The sequence below is a fragment of the Lepisma saccharinum genome, chromosome 24 (assembly GCF_977018435.1).
Source record: "Lepisma saccharinum chromosome 24, izLepSacc3.1, whole genome shotgun sequence".
Lineage (NCBI taxonomy): Eukaryota > Metazoa > Arthropoda > Insecta > Zygentoma > Lepismatidae > Lepisma > Lepisma saccharinum.
In genome coordinates this window covers 48,249,380-48,265,756 of record NC_139252.1, presented here as the reverse complement: position 1 = coordinate 48,265,756, position 16,377 = coordinate 48,249,380, and the positions used below count along the sequence as shown (strand labels likewise).

Here is a 16,377-nt window from a genome sequence, read left to right as displayed (position 1 = left end):
CACTTCAATTTGTCCTCATCTTGACATTTGAGGGGGTTTTGCCCCTTAAAACCGTTTTTTAGCTGAAACAAAAAAAACACGTATTTCTTCATTTGGGCCCGTTTATACACACACCTGCCAAGTATCATGGAAATCGGAGGGGAACACAGGGTCAGATCCTCCCTTCAATTTGTCCTCATCTTGACATTTGAGGGGGTTTTGCCCCCTAAAACAGTTTTTTATCTGAAACAAAAAAAACACGTATTTCTTCCATTGGGCCCCACTATACACCTGCCAAGTTTCATGGAAATCGGAAAGACACAGGGGTCAGATCCTTCCTTCAATTTGTCCTCATCTTGACATTTGAGGGGGTTTTGCCCCCTAAAACCGTTTTTTATATGAAACAAAAAAACACGTATTTCTTCCATTGGGCCCCACTATACACCTGCCAAGTTTCATGGAAATCGGAAAGAAACAGGGATCAGATCCTCACTTCAATTTGTCATCATCTTGACATTTGAGGGGATTTTGCCCCCTAAATCCGTTTTTTAGCTGAAACAAAAAAACACCTAATTCTTCCTTTTGGGCCCCACTATACTGCCACGTTTCATGGAAATCGGAGGGGGACACTTAGATAACCTCCCTTGTTAGTCTTACACTTTGTAATTATTTAACACTGCATATATTATAATGTTTTATTTTAATTTGTAAAACTGTAACTGTAGAACAATTGTATAATTTTTGTATAACATTTCTATCTTGTTATATGTGTTAAAGGTTTCATCGTGGAATGGAATGTCTCACATTTATGTGTGTTTTCATTTCCAATACATTCGAATGAATACATATTCGTTTCAATGGCATTTACAAAATCACTTCGGACATTTGTGCACGAGTGTGTTAGCCGATGCGTAGCAAAGTATTTTAGGAACAACACTTGAAAAAAATTCTTGTAGGACTAAGGTGTGGTAATATTATAATGGGATTGAGATACGAAACTTTCGGACCCGGATCCGAAATTTTTGGATCCGGAACCCTGGGATCCGGATCCGCGGATCCGGAACTCTCGGATCCGGATCCAGATCCGGAACTTTCGGATCCGGATCCAGATCCGAAACTTTCAGACCCGGATCCGGATCCGGAATTTTCGGATCCGGATCCAGATCCGTAACTTTTGGATCCGGATCCGGATCCGTTTGGCCATCCCTAGTTCGGACCCCACTTTAAACTATGGGTCCAGTCCCAATTAGCCTTACTGTGCATAAAGTGGACTTAAAACATCAACTCAGTCAATCAATCTTTCTTTCTTAACTCTCAAATGTTCTATTTAGATAATTTTAAATCTCTCTACTTGTTTGGCAGTGTTTTGAAGAAACTTATTTTTTCAGATAATGATAAACTGTAATTTACTAACTTTGGAAATTAATGATTGTAACTCTGTTAATTTTCAAATTGTAACTGTTTCTTTTTAAAATTACTAATTGTAACTCAGTTACTTTTTTAAATCAGTAACTGTAACTCGGTTACGTTTTTAAATCAGTAACTGTAACTGTAACTCAGTTACCTTTTGAAATCAGTAACTGTAACTGTTACTTTTTGAAATCAGTAACTGTGACTCAGTTACTTTTTGAAATCAGTAACTGTAACTGTAACTCTGACTCAGTTACTTTTTGAAATCAGTAACTGGAACCGTAATTAAGGTATTTTAAAAAATAGTAATTGTAACTGCAAATCAGTTATTTTTTAAATTACTTACTGTAACTCACCCGTTTAAAATTTTGTATAATTTTGCAAAAAATGAAAAATAAAATCTAATGGAATATCGTGTAGAATTCGTGCTTTGCTCCCAGTGTCTGGAAATAGTGAACATTCCTCGTTACCTCCCCTCTGGACCAAAGACATTTCATCCCGCACACCCCAAGTTCAAATCCATATGGCATCGTTATGATTATAATTTCAAATTTTGTACTTAAGTATTCGTGAAGAGGCATTTCTAATATTCGTTGGAGTGGTTCTCATATTGGCATTTTTACTATTGCATTAATAACACTACATATCTCTCTATTTCCAGTGCTCAACCCGAGGTGAGACCAAAGCCTCCTCTACTGCGCTCCAGGACACTTCCAGCAATTGTGGTGCCTGGAATCAGCATCCTCCAGGCGCAGATAGACGCCAAGTACGCCAAAGGTAAGTTCCGCTGTTTTGTTCCTCAACCGGACCATTTTCCATCTATGATTTAAGCCCGAAATGCCTCATATCCCGCCCCCACCTCCTCTTTTTTGCATCCCCCCCGTTTCTTTATGTTTCCGGTGGCTTCCGATGATTTATCCCCCTTCGTTTCCCAGGTACTGGATCGACCGACCCTGCACTAGGAATTTTAATCTATCGAACGCAGCTCGTTTTTCTTGTGTTTTTTTCTGTATCCGTGAGCGAATCGGTCACGAAAACAAAGGAGTATGAAATACCGGAGTAGCGTTTTTTTTTCCGTGCTTTGAACTGAATTTCCCGAATTCGAGAAGAGACATGCAGTATTTCAGAAATCGTGTGGGAGGAGCTTAGCTCCAGTTGGACCAATAGCGGTTTCCAATATCCTATCCGCTTTGCCACTGTAACCGATCAAAGACGGAGAACGGTGTTATGATTGTCACCTTTACCTGGGTGAAATTCACAAATATATCAGTACATTTTGTCCAGGATTATGCGGGAATTAGTCACCTGGAACCAGGCCCGTAGCCAGAATTTTATTTGTGGGAGGAGGGGGCTCATTCCTTATCAGCAGCCCCTATATAAAGGCGAGAAAGGGGGATGTAGAAGACGAAGATGAATTTCTCAGTGCATTACAACTTACATAGGGTGTCCCATAATGGTGCGACACATTTTAATCGCAATTTCCTAGGATCGGAAGTAGCACATTCATTGAGGATTATGTGTAATAAACAACCAAGGTACAGGAGTTATTATCTCTGTTCTATTTTTGAATATCACATCCCTTAGATGATCCCCATCTCGGCGAGAACATTGTCTCTATGTCATCCTCACTATGGCGTGGAGTAGCACATCGTCTAAAATAATTTCTATCTCCTTCCAAATGCTCTCTCTGAGTTACAGAGGTCTGTGGGGTTTCCGAACATTTCCGCTGACGTGCTCTCCTGGAAATGCTGACGGAAACGCATTTGTGCTGTGACGAAGGAGTGAGGAATACTTCCACAATCTATAGAATATCTATTGGCGTCCACGGCGATATCATGAAAGATCAATGACTTGAAAAGGAGACCAACATTAACTCCCAAAGTCAGACAATGAAATACAATACATTTTAAAGATAGGTGAGGGATTAAGGTGTTGTAAATTTAAAATGAAATGTGCCCCATCATTTTGGGACAACCTATACAAGATATTTAACCTAGGGATCGTTAGAACTTCCGGAAACTTTACTATCCGGATTTTGGAGGCCTAGGGACAGTACAGCAGTTACAAGAGGTGTCTGTCCCCCAACTTACGCCGACTGGATATTTGTAAGGAATTTGATTTGATTTAGTTTTTTTTCTTACTTCGCTCTTCTGCCACTCTTGGCTAAACGCGAAGATGAGGATGAGTGACATTATGATGAAGTTGATGAAGGGACACTCAGAAAGAACGCCCATGCCAAGACTGGGATTCGAACCCGGGACCCCTGGCGTCGTAGCGCAATGTGCCAACCACTCCTCCAAGGAGATCGGCCTCTACGGAATATATAGTGAGGTCGGCGAGAGGAAAACACAGTTTTGGGGTAGCCAGACAAGTGAGAGATGAATTGAATTGAGTCAAGACGTGTAGGTATGTGTGTGCAGGAGCCCTAAGTAGTATACCACACCACTACAGGTATGTGTCTCCAGCGATCATGCATGTGAAGCCGTGTTGCCACATGAAGGGAAATTTTCCTTTTGCAGGGAAATTTTAGCCAAAAGGAAAAAGGGAATTTCGATGAAAATACCACAATTGCAGGGAAATTTTAAGGTCATCTGACTACATTTTTACAGTTAATGTTAATTTCGAATTTCATATCCACATTTTTATGTTATTTATTTTGCTATTCCTACTTGTTTCTGCTCCTTTAAGTTTATTGTCCGTTGCTTTTATGCATCTTTGGATAAATAGTAACGATGAGGATGAACGATTAAATGGATTCCTGACCAGTATTGAAACGTGAGACATCTGGTCAGGAAGTGATGAAATTGAAATGTGAATCTTTAAAAAAATATTTTTATTCAAATGAATAACGAATTCAACGGAATACTTAACTACGTACTACTGCTGCTTACACCACCAGCACTAATAATGCTGCTGCTGCTACTACTACTACTAATTATTATTATTTATTTATTGGTAAACGCTGTAAGTGCCACAATAATTCAAACACCGTTTTCCACGTTAAACTGTGAAATGTGCCATGCTTTATAATGTGGTAAACGTGAAATGTGGGTGGTAGCCCTCTAAGTGGTTCGAAGGGCGTGTAAAGAGGTCACTAGTGTGCACGTTCTTACGGGCTGATTTGCGGAACGGTGCGATTTCCCAACACTTTCGCTTTTGGCACTTACAACGTTTACCACTTTTAGTCCTCCATTATTCAATTTGCTTAAGTGAAGGGAAAAATTGGTCCAAAAGGGAAATTTTGCCCCTTGGAAAGGGAAATTGTGGCAACACTGATGTGAAGTCCAATAAACAAGTCAACAGGGTTCCATCTAGTGTTCTTTTGGCGGTGTTAATTTCGATGGTCATTCATCGGATGTTGTCCTAATTACCATCGTACACTATTATTTAATGCAGTGGTTCCCAAACTGGGCGCCGTGGCTGGGTTACAGGGTCACCGAGAAATTTTCCAATATGTTCACTAAAATGAGACTTACGTCATAGTCTACGCATGGTTTTAGAATCGGACCGTCGCATCAATCATATGCTTATTTAGTACTTTTCACAAATAAAATGTTTCTGAATGTTAATATACGTATGTGATTATTTTTTAACTAAAGGCAAGCTACCTAACCACACTAACTGAGCATTGCAAGTGTTAGATAGGCCTACATTCTGACTTGGGAGCTGCGGATAAAATCTTTAAACACTAAGGGCACCGTGAAACGAAACAGTTAGGGAACCCCTGATTTAATGTATATAGTTAAAAAATTAAAAATGTACGAGGCTCTTACCTGTGCACAGCCTCAACGTTGGAAATTCAAGCATATTATATTAAAAACCACATATGTCCAACAATGTATTTTTCGTTAACTGCTCTCCTAAGAGAGTTGAATTACGGTGCTGGACTTGTGAATCACCCTGTATATATTACTTTCAATGTTTGAGAGGGAGGAAGTGTTAGGATTATTTTGAAGGGAATGGCGTACGAATTAACTGAAACTCGATGAATCATCTACATTCTCTGCAATTTACTTTGGTATATTATGGGGACGTGCATATTGTTTTCTGAACGGCCTGTGATATCTCCGTCGGCCTGTCTTACTTAATGATTGAAGAGTATGTTCAATTAGAGAAAACTTAGTTTTCCAAAGGTAAAGGAAATAGTTGAGAACAAGAAACAAAACTCGATACGTATGAAAATCTTGCGTGAGATCTTCCAGCGACGTCGCCCGAGGCATCTTGTTCAAGACATCTGCCTCTGCAAGTTATGAAGAATTTCCTACCTTTAATCTTTGTTCTTCTGCCGTTTTGTCTTATCTCGCCGTATTTCTCTTTCCTTTTCGGCACGAACTTCGTGCCAAAGTGTCAGGAACAAACTGAACAGCTTTTCCGTTACATATTTTCACCCGCCCCCTGCATTGTGAAATCCCTGGCATAATTAGCACGGATTCTAATTCTTGCTGGATCTTCCTGTCCGTCAATCCAGCCAAGGAAGTAGGGCAAGGTCAGAACAGTGTCTGTGCTCTAGCAGCTAACCGCTGCTGGAATCATGCCTGAGTTATGCAAACATTTATGCAATTGTGTGGATTTGGGTTGCGTGCACTCCAGGATACTGATCGATTAATTTTGATTTGTTAATTTACTATGGCTCGTTCTCCCGTATTAGGTAATCATGTACTAGATGTATCAAAAAGTAAGGTGAATTTTCGATTTATTGAAAAACGTGCATTGAAAAAAATATGAAATTATAGGATGTTTGACACAAGGTATCACACTAAAATTCGATATAGGAACGAACCACTGCCTTCGTGGGCATATCGTGTGAGGTGGGTCAGGGAAATGCCCATTCGGTGGTGTTTTTGGTCCTCACTCAGATTTTTGGGCATCCAGCGCGCACACACTTTCCTGAAGCCAAGTTGGTCATGGACGGTATCTCCTCACTGAACCATATGAGATGTTCAATGCGTCAGCAATGTCATGCAACCTGACTCTTCTGTCTTCACGAATCATCGCATCCACGTCTCACACATTGCTGTCGGTGGTGGAAGTTGCTGGTCTGCCACTTCTGTCATCATCTGTCACACTACTCGTACCACTTGCAAATGAGTTACACCACACATACACTTGTTTCTGCGACATAACACTCTCTCCATAGACCTCCAACAATTCTCGATGAATTTCAGATGGTTTCTTTCCCTTGTCCCATAAAAAAACGAATAACACTGCGCACCTCCTCCTTGGAGTAATGTTCAAGTCGTTGCGCCATCTTTGAATTGCTCTAGGTACCAGACGGGTTGACGTAGAAGACTGTAATTGCCGTCAGACTTGCATCGCCTTGGTATCTGACACATACAAAAAATTTAATTAGCTACACAAAAAACTCTGGGTTTTACAGACAAATTCACCTTACTTTTTGATACAACCTAGTACTACATGCTGCCTATATTCACGTGGCATGTCGCATAGTGTAGCATGCTACTGTCTCAGTAATGCTACAGTAAAGAAAAGGGACGGGAAGAGCAGAAGAAAATAATATCACGTGATTTAACCGATTAACTTAATTCAGCCTGTTTATTTTCATGATTGTAATCCTTGGCAGAATTGGCGCTGCCAAAAAGGGCAATTGTTGGGCATATACCCTCTGAACCAGCTTTTTACAAAAAAAGAAAACAAAATTGGTGGAGACAAAAGGGAAAAATTATATAAGGTCAAATGTTGCATGTTTGCGACAGTTGAACCTGAAGAAGTGAATTCTCAAGCTTAAAAGCTTATTTCACTGTGTTGTAATCATTATTAATACAAGTGATTTTGAACTGCTTTTACTTCACACAAAATGGCAACAAGTAATAGTTGGTGTAAAGAGAACAATTTAGTGGCTGCCATATGATTACAGCATGTTCTGTGTCCTTCCCAGAAAATAATATTGATCCTCATATTTATTCATTTATTTTTATTTATTTATTTAAGTTTGGGGGACCAACAGGTCTCCGTTAATTACATTTAAAAGTTACAGCTACAAGTATACATGTCAGACACATACAAGTAAATTTGTGGTTGATAACATTATCAATATTTGAATGCAAATCTAGAATATGCTTAATCGAAAAGATCACATTATATAAAAGTAAAGCAAAAGAATTATTGGTATGTACAAAGAAAAAGAAGAAAGAAATAGAAATTTACCACACAAGTATAAGAATAAATGATCATTATTTTTCTGACAGGAGGATTCAAATAATGATGGTTCACTATGGAATATGTACTATATGGATATGAATATTGAAGAATGTTAGAGTATATTTTGGATACAATATTATCAGTCCAAAATTAATGCATCCGTGCTTCACATAGTTCTTAAACACGCTCTGTTCACTATTTTAGACAAATAATTCACATTTTGAAGTAAGAATAAGTTAAAAGAACACAAAAAAACAATAACAGACAGTAGAAGACAATAATTACCTATTACCGGTGGTTTTGCTACGTGTTTTTTGAACTCAGGAAGCTTATATCTGAACACATCTACTTGATCATGAAGTGAGTTTGTTTCCCTTGCAATACGGTTTATTGGTGTATAGTAACCCTTATTGTAACTGTTTTCTTCTTTCTGTTACTCTCTTCCTAGTGTTCCTAGCTTTCTACCTTGCCTCCTTAGTCCTATTTTCACTTTTTTTTTTCGATATTCTTTATTACCCTTTCATACACACACTCTCTTTCACTCTCTGTATGCGTCTCGCTTCTTTTGGTTCGCTTAATTTTCCCTTCCATCATGCTTTTATTTTCTCGTTCTGTAGTTTTCTCTCCATTTATTTCTTCCTTTGTCTTTCTGTGTGTTTCTCGCATCTTATTTCTCTTCTCTCTCTCTCTTTTTTGATTTATCTTCCTTTCTCTCTCCGTAGTTGTTGCTTTATTTATTTATCTCCCTTCTTCTGTTTCTCGCTATATTACTTTCCTTCCTTTCCCTCCCTAACTCTATCTATTTCTCGCTTTTAATTTATCTTCTTCCTTTCACTGTCTCTTCTGTTTAACGCTTCTTTATTTCTCATTCTCTTTTAATTTCTTTTTTCTTTCTTTTCTCTCTCGCTCTGATTATTCTGCTTCCTTTATTTCTCATTCTCTTTTCATTTCTTTTTTCTTTCTTTTCTCTCTCGCTCTGATTATTCTGCTTTCTTCCTTTCTTTCTCTCTTTTCACTCTCCTGTTTGTCGCTTCTTTATTTCTCATTCTCTTTTCATTTCTTTCTTTTCTTTCTTTTTCTCTCTCGCTCTGATTATTCTGCTTTCTTCCTTTCTCTTTCTTTCACCCTCCTGTTTCTCGCTTCTTTATTTGTCATTCTCTTTCTGTTTATTTTTCTTCCTTCTTCTTTCTCTCTCTCTCTCGCTCTGATTATTCTGATTTATTCCTTTCTCTCTCTCTTTCACTCTTCTGTTTCTCGCTTCTTTATTTCTCATTCTCTTTTTATTTCTTTTCATTCTTTCTTTTTCTCTCTCGCTCGCTCTGTTTATTGCTTTTTCATTTCTCTTCCTTTATCTTTCCTCTTCATTTTTCGCTTCTTTATTTCTCTCCTTTTTTCCTCCTCCTCATTCTCTACCGCTTCTTATTATTTCTTATGACGACACGCAAACATCATGCAATATATCCCATGCAAGGGACAACTTTTCGATATTGAACCTCCCAAGTCCTAGAAACTTTTCCATGGAGACCCATGCTTACACTGCAGGCTTTCTGGTCAATATGGCGTTGGTACTGAAAAGCACTGTAATTCCTGCCTTTAACTCTTCCAACCATGATTCGCAAATATCCCCAATCGCACAATAACCAGGCACTCTGTAGTATTTCAGGAGTTTATCTTCGAAATGTAAACGTCTTTAAGATTACACTCGCCATGGCTTCCCCGTTGAGCGCATAAGGCGATCCTAGCGGAGCGCTCAGCAATTAAATATCTTCCTTCTCCGTTGCTTCATTAAGCGGCTTGTTTAATTAACATCCCGCTTCCGAGTTACTCTCAGGGAATTTCGGAAGAGAGGAAATTTCTCTCGGCTGCGGTCTGCATGAAATTGCTGGATTTTCATAACGACGGTGATAAAGTGACTAATCACCAATAGCAACCATTCACAAGGAATAGTTCGACAAAACCATCCCTTTGTTGTGTGATGGAGGATTACACAACAAAAACAAAGAACCGCGTTTTGTCCGCAAGGATAATATGCCTGGAATGTAGACATCCCCACGGAGCCTGTGCTATGACCCTCAAACCATCTAACACTTTATTTTTTTAAAATTAGAGCTCAAACGTATGCAGTATGCAGATGACACACACACACAACTAAGGTTCCCCCTGGGCCTAGCCTGTTTCTACCATGACCAATTGTACCCAGCATAAGTCCCTTATACAGAGTGAACCAAAAGTAGGTGGACAGTGACATTTCTCAGGAGATACTCACGGACTGCTCTTGCATAATGTGGAGGGGCCCCATCTTGTTGGAAGTACAGGTCATGTGCATTAGGCAATTGTTGTAACTGTGGAACAACTTGATTCATTAGCATTTCGAGATATTTATCGCCCGTGACTGTTTCATAATAAAAATGGTTCTAAAACACCAGAACTTGAATTACCACCCCAAACAGTGACACCAGACTCGTTTAGTTGTTGCTCTAATGTTAAATGCATGTTCTCACTGTACCAGTAAACATAATTATATCTGTTAATATGACCGAATAATCTTAGAGAAGCATCATCGGTGCACATAATTTTATCCAAAATTATTGGATTTTCTCTAATTTCGTTCAGCATGATCTCACTAAATTGAATCCGCCTGTCTGGGTCATCCTCCAATAAGCCATGAATTAGCCGTGGACGATAAGCTTTCAACCCAATAGTTATAATGAACACCATTGCTATAGTATAACCCTAACAGAAACCCTATTCCACCTACTGTCCACCTACTTTTGGTTCACTCTGTATTTTATAGGGGGTGTTAAGGGACTTTTGATTCACCCTTTACACAGAATACTATCTTAATGAGTATAATGTTAAGTACTTGCCTAACAAGTACTTACGATGTTTGCCGGCCTCCGTGGCTGAGTAGTTATCGCACGTGCTACGATGCCAGGTGTCCCTGGTTCGAATCCTGGTCATGGAATGGGTGTTTGTGAGTGTCCCTTCTTCAATTTCATCATATCATCCCCATCTTCGCGATTAGTCAAAAGTGGCGGAAAGGCAACGTAAAATGAACATTGTTACATTGTTATATACAATGTAATGTAATGTTTCTGCAATTAGTATGTATTCTGTGACTCTATGACTCTTCCATGACCTTCTGCATACCATTGAGCTCAAGTTTGAAAATATATTCAAGTAATCAGACCCTTTGAGGGTCATAGTGCAGGTTCGGCGTGGATGTCTACATTCTAAGCATGTTTTTTTCCTTGTGGGGAAAAATGGAAACGAGTGGGACACAGCCGAAAAATGTTGCTCTGATCCCAATTTCATGTGGGATGTTTTTAGGTCAATTGCCATTAAATTAGGGGTGAAGGGGGTGTTTTGACTTACTAAATTCTTACATTTTGGGTATTTTGGATCACCCCTAGAGTCTAGATTTGGCACTAATTAATTTACATCTTTTCTGTGTTCTAATGCATTGACACTCCTTTCAGAGTAACGAAGATGTCAAAACCGCTGGCTCCAGATAGTACCGAAATCTTGACGCAATCCTTTGTTCGACTCTCATGAACAACTTTATCTCACACTGTGATAACTGAACAGGAATAGTGATTACGTGGAGCAGTAGTGCCATGTACCCATTTTCACCCCACACATTCACTCCCAGACTAAAGACAGTACCCTGCCATTTAAAAGATTTGTAACCTTTTTTTCTGATCATTCCTTGTACGTCAAGTTTTTTGGCGAGAAAACACAGTTATACTTTGCACGTAATATAAGTTGGCAACACTGCAAAAGATTCCTACGGTTGGTATCACTGCGCGAGCTCTAAGACTTATTACTTCTTATACCGCTGTTTATGGCGTGTATCTCCGGAAAAATGGGGCATCATCCGCTTAGAAGCATCATGTCCAGTGCTGGCGCCCAGGCTGCTTTGTCACGGATGGCACTTACGTTGTTTTTCTCCTGCACCAAGTCCGTTCATGAAAGGAAAATAAATTTATCCTAGAGAATCCCGTTCCTTCTCATGGAATGCCGTTCATTTCCTGTATTCCGAAATGTCACGATCTCTCGGAAGATCCCCGTCTGGCGGAAGCGACACGAGGCAGTTCAAGGAACAATGGGAGAAATGGAGAATGCGTTAGGTGCAATGCCGTTGCCATAGAAACGCGTCTGTCTGAAGCAAAACACTATTGTGCGAGGTGAAGGTATCTGGGGCAGAGATTAAAAGATTCCTGCGCACGACTCGTTTCATTACTCTTGCCTAGGTTCCGTACTCTGATGATGAGTGCTAGGATTTTGACTTAAACAAGCATCGTAATATGAAAACCTAAAAACATACAAGGCGCTACCGCCATCTGAAATACCTACTCCCTGTGCGTCGAAGGACCATATAAATGTGACGTCACTAAGCAAGATTGAGTCCAAACAAAAGTGTCACGTGGTTCTGTCCTATTCGATAGCATTGGATTTTTGTCGGAAGTGGTAGCTTTAAGGATTGTGACAGCAGTTATGAAACAAAATCGTGACGTGTATCGTGACATCAATGTAAAGATTAGATTTCGGAGAATACGTCGATGGCACTCACAAGTCAAGTTCACTTCCACGTAGTGCAGCCCTGTAACTGCAACGTATGTACTGAGTGCCCTTTACAGCCCCAACCTTTAACATGATTACAGCGCCTTGAATAAGGTAGTGTGGAAAACAACCCAAGAAACTGGTTCCCGAGACGATGACAACATAGATGGCACTGCGATCAGCACAGCTCTGCTAATTTTCTTATGAAAGTAATGCGGCTTAGTTAGTTTTTGGAATATATTGTTTACATTTGTTTGTCTTGAAAGGCGGTACGTTAAATTGATGGAAACATGGAGTGATTTGCAGTCACGAAATTGCATTAATTTGGAAAGAAAGTAAAATAAAATTAATAAATAAATAGCATGCGTAACACAAGAAGAAACATCGCAATGTGATTCCGGACGTCAGGTGTTGGATTGTGTACTAGAGTTTATTTTTCTATGTCATTAGAATATAAATAGTATCCTGAGAGATATTTCATACCGAGGCGACAAACCAAGTGTCGCTTGGAAGCGAGCCGTTGGTAATCAATGCAGCCTTTCGAACCGTAGGGACACAAGCTCTGACTGCACCGTTTCCTTAAGCAGATTTTAGATCAAAGCGACAAACGATACGGGTATTTCACACCAAAGCGACACGGGTCCTTCTGTCCAAGGCAACTTTCATACCGAAGCGACACATGTCACTTGGAAACGAGCCAATCAAGAGCAACATTTCACATCGTAGCGGCATGACGGGCAGCACAGGCTAGCGTTCGGTTGGTGAAATCGTCAAGCGATAAGTGTCGCGTGCCGCTTTGGTGCGCAATATCCCTAAAGCAAGACACTCATTGCATCGCGCATGCGCGAACAACAAACCACGGCAACATCTTTCAAGCTATTGGGGAAAAGGGCCCAGTATGAGCGACATGTGTGGCTTATCGTGTCCCCTAGATCTGTTGTTGTAACATGCGGTTTATCGTGTTGCCTAGATCTGCTGTTCACATAATTAGCAGCAAACGCTTGCTAATATACTGAAGACACGCGCTCTTTCTAAGGCCTCCTGCACTCCTGCAGTATAGTTGGAAACTCTCCCTGTGGCGCGTCGCTTCGGTCTGAGCACCCTTCCTTTAAGGAGCTTTCAGACCGAAGTAACAAGTAGCACGCGAATACGGCATATGAACGTGTCGTTTGTTGTTTGGACTCTCATACGCAATGAATGCTATTTTACAGTCTGTGTCACTAGTCACATCACTGTGAACATCCCGTGTCGCTTGTCCCATTCTGAAAGTTTCCATGCACTCATGTCGATGGCACTAAGGAAGTTTTGTGAGTTTCCCCTTGTCGCTTCATGCAAACATCATTATCATCATCGCTGCGATTAGTCTAAAGCGGAAGAAAAGAGACGAAAAATACAAATGCTTCAGTGTGTATATCTTTAAAACAAATGATGATGATAATAATAATAATAAACCTAATTCATACACAAAAATTTAGTTACCAAGACCTTTACGCGTATATTTTCTCCCGTATTATTAATGAAAGTATAACGATAACAGGACGTGATCGACTGTCTAGAATATTCGTTAATATCTTCGCAACCACTGTACCAAATATCATAGCAATTATCACACTCATAGAAATGCTTCATGTAAAAGAACCTAACGTTGCAGCGAAAACTCCATTTACTTTCATTATAAGCAGACGAATACCACACAGCAGTGCCGACACCAGCGCCTCTAGCGGTATCATATTCGAGTGGAACCAGCCAGAGAGCCCAGAACTGTGCCGTTTTCCACACCACGTTATTCAAGGCGCTGCAACATGATTAAGGAGATTGTAGTCTTCAGATACAGATGTTGATTTTAGCTACAGTAAGGGGCTTGACCCCGTATAATGTGAATGGTGCAAATAGCTTAAACCCACAATAATTCTGTGTTTCTGGTATATTTATGGGAGGCATGTCCCTCCTGCCCCCCTTCATCACTCGTGTGGGTGTTATTGAGGTAATCTGATGCGGTAAAGAGGCCATGAGCGGAATGTGGGATGCATTCTTGGTAAAGTAGAGAAGTTCCAAGCCCAATTTCGAAACTTAAAAGAAATGTCGTCTCTGATACATAAAGTAGAACGACGTGTGAACTTTAAAGATGAACTTTTGGATGGAGAAAAAGAAAAGGAGTTAGGTTTCATGTCGGTCTCATTCTTTAACGAAGTTGTGCTGCCTCCAAAGGTATCAATGTCCCCTTCCCTTTGCCTGAACACGGATATCCCCACCCACCCTTTTCCCGTATTACGTAACATAACCTTTCAGATGTCCTTCACCAGCCTCTGGGGGGAACGAAAGACAGTTCTAGAATTCTCTTTCGTAACGGTTTTCCAGTGCTTTTATACGAGGTCGTGCCAAAACGTAATGGTATAGCCTACTTGTCTTCCCAGTTTCCCAATGGACTTGTAATTCAGGCGCCACCTACCTTGATCTATCAATATTACTGCTACCATTAATCTCCTCAATAAGCGCAGGCATAATATTTCGATTTTTTGTTAAAATTTTTCAAGTTTTAATGTCTCCGACATTAAACGTGCAAACGTGAAACAATATTTAAAATCTTATGCGTTACTACTACAAACAATGAAAAAAATTGATTAAGAAAGCTCATTGCTTTATCGTCAATATGATTCTCTATGGGAGAGAGACCATCTTGTCAACGTCATATCCTATAACCTTGTAAGAGTGCCATGTATATTCCATATCTCTATTGCATTCATTTGGTAAATGAAACAGATGTAGATCTTGTACCATTCGTGTCTCAAAGATATACAAATCTTGCTGCTTTAAATTCAGATTATACATCGCGTATATTTACAAAAGCAATACATTAAATGTTCCTGGCGAAGGCCGTGCATATGTGGATCACTAACTGTACATCCCCCATTTCCTTGTGTGGCATGTAGTTTGCCTTTGTTATCATATATGTACATATGTGCATGCCAACATGCAACTTAAGAACACACTGGTATTCACCGGCAACACCTGGAAATTCATTGCCATAATTCCGTAGCGTATCTCTCATTTTTCATTTACGAGTTACGGTTAACTAGGTAACAGGCAGGAAACATTAAATAATATGTTAACTTCAGCACAAAGCATTTTCCAGTTATTGCACAGAAAAAGTGGGGTGAGATGGAAAACTAGGAGCAGCTTGGATGGATATCGTGCAAGTTGAATCTTGAAGAGGACAGTCGGGGATTTAGCTTGAAAAGGAGTAGAGACGAGAGTTGATCTTGGATTTGGGGAGACGACAGTGGGTTTGGTTTTGAAAGATTTTCGATCTTGATTATGAAAGGTGAACGTCGGTTCTAAAGTTTGTTTGGAAGTGAAGTGCAGAGAAGTTAAGAGACAGTTTTAAGAAACTATCATCAGTGTGTGCCAGAGAGTTAACTTAGAAACTCTTATTGATCATCTCTTGAAGAACGAGACAGGTAATATGATTTTCTCTTAAGCCAACATTGCCAATGCAGTCTTTAGGTAATTTTAACCTGAAAATGTGTGAGTTGCCATCCATTTAAAAGGTTGTGTAGGTTAATTTACTTAGGTGCCTCCGCTGATGAAGGATGCAGCTAAGCAAGTGCTTACGAGCTATCGGTTCCCCCTAATGGTAAGATCCCAGAACTTGTAAGGTCCTTTACAAACTGTAGAGGTTCTAAACCCTCCTTTTAAGGTTCGTTACGATTCATAGGCCTTCCAGGTGTCCCTGTCCTGGACAATATCACCCCACCCTTGACTTGCCATTTTCCTTCAAGTCTGTGTTAATATTGTCATACTAGCTTTGTCTTGACTTTCCTACAAGTCTCTAACCACTAGCTTTCCTAAAAGGATCCTGTAAAGTTTTCTATCCTCTTCGTGCTTGATCACTTGACGTCTTCTTGGTTTAACTATTCTAATACTACAGGGCAATGTTTTCCATTCCCCTATTGTTTCATATATTCCAATTCAAGACACTGTACATCAGAGGCGTATATTTGAGGCTATATTATATCTGAACTATCTGCGAAGCTTTGGCAACCATATTTCTTAGGAGTTGGCAACCATATTTCTTAGGAGTTGGCAACCTTATTTATCAGGAGTTGGCAACCTTATTTCTTAGGAGTTGGCAACCATATTTCTTAGGAGTTGGCAACCATATTTCTTAGGAGTTGGCAGCCTTATTTCTTAGGAGTTGGCAGACTTTTTTCTTATGAGTTGGCAACCTTATTTCTTAGGAGTTGGCAATCTTATTTCTTAGGAGTT

The 16,377-nt window shown here is 39.8% G+C and overlaps 1 protein-coding gene across 1 annotated transcript in view; it reads left to right on the top strand.

Annotated features, from left to right (window-relative positions):
- wake (ankyrin repeat and fibronectin type III domain containing protein wide awake) overlaps positions 1 to 16,377 on the top strand; it is a 727,887-nt gene that overhangs the window by 216,036 nt on the left and 495,474 nt on the right. Inside the window, exon 2 of the mRNA XM_083110519.1 lies at positions 2,051 to 2,166. Within this exon, the coding sequence (XP_082966645.1) occupies positions 2,051 to 2,166 (116 nt within the window). The remainder of the gene's footprint in view (positions 1 to 2,050; positions 2,167 to 16,377) is intronic.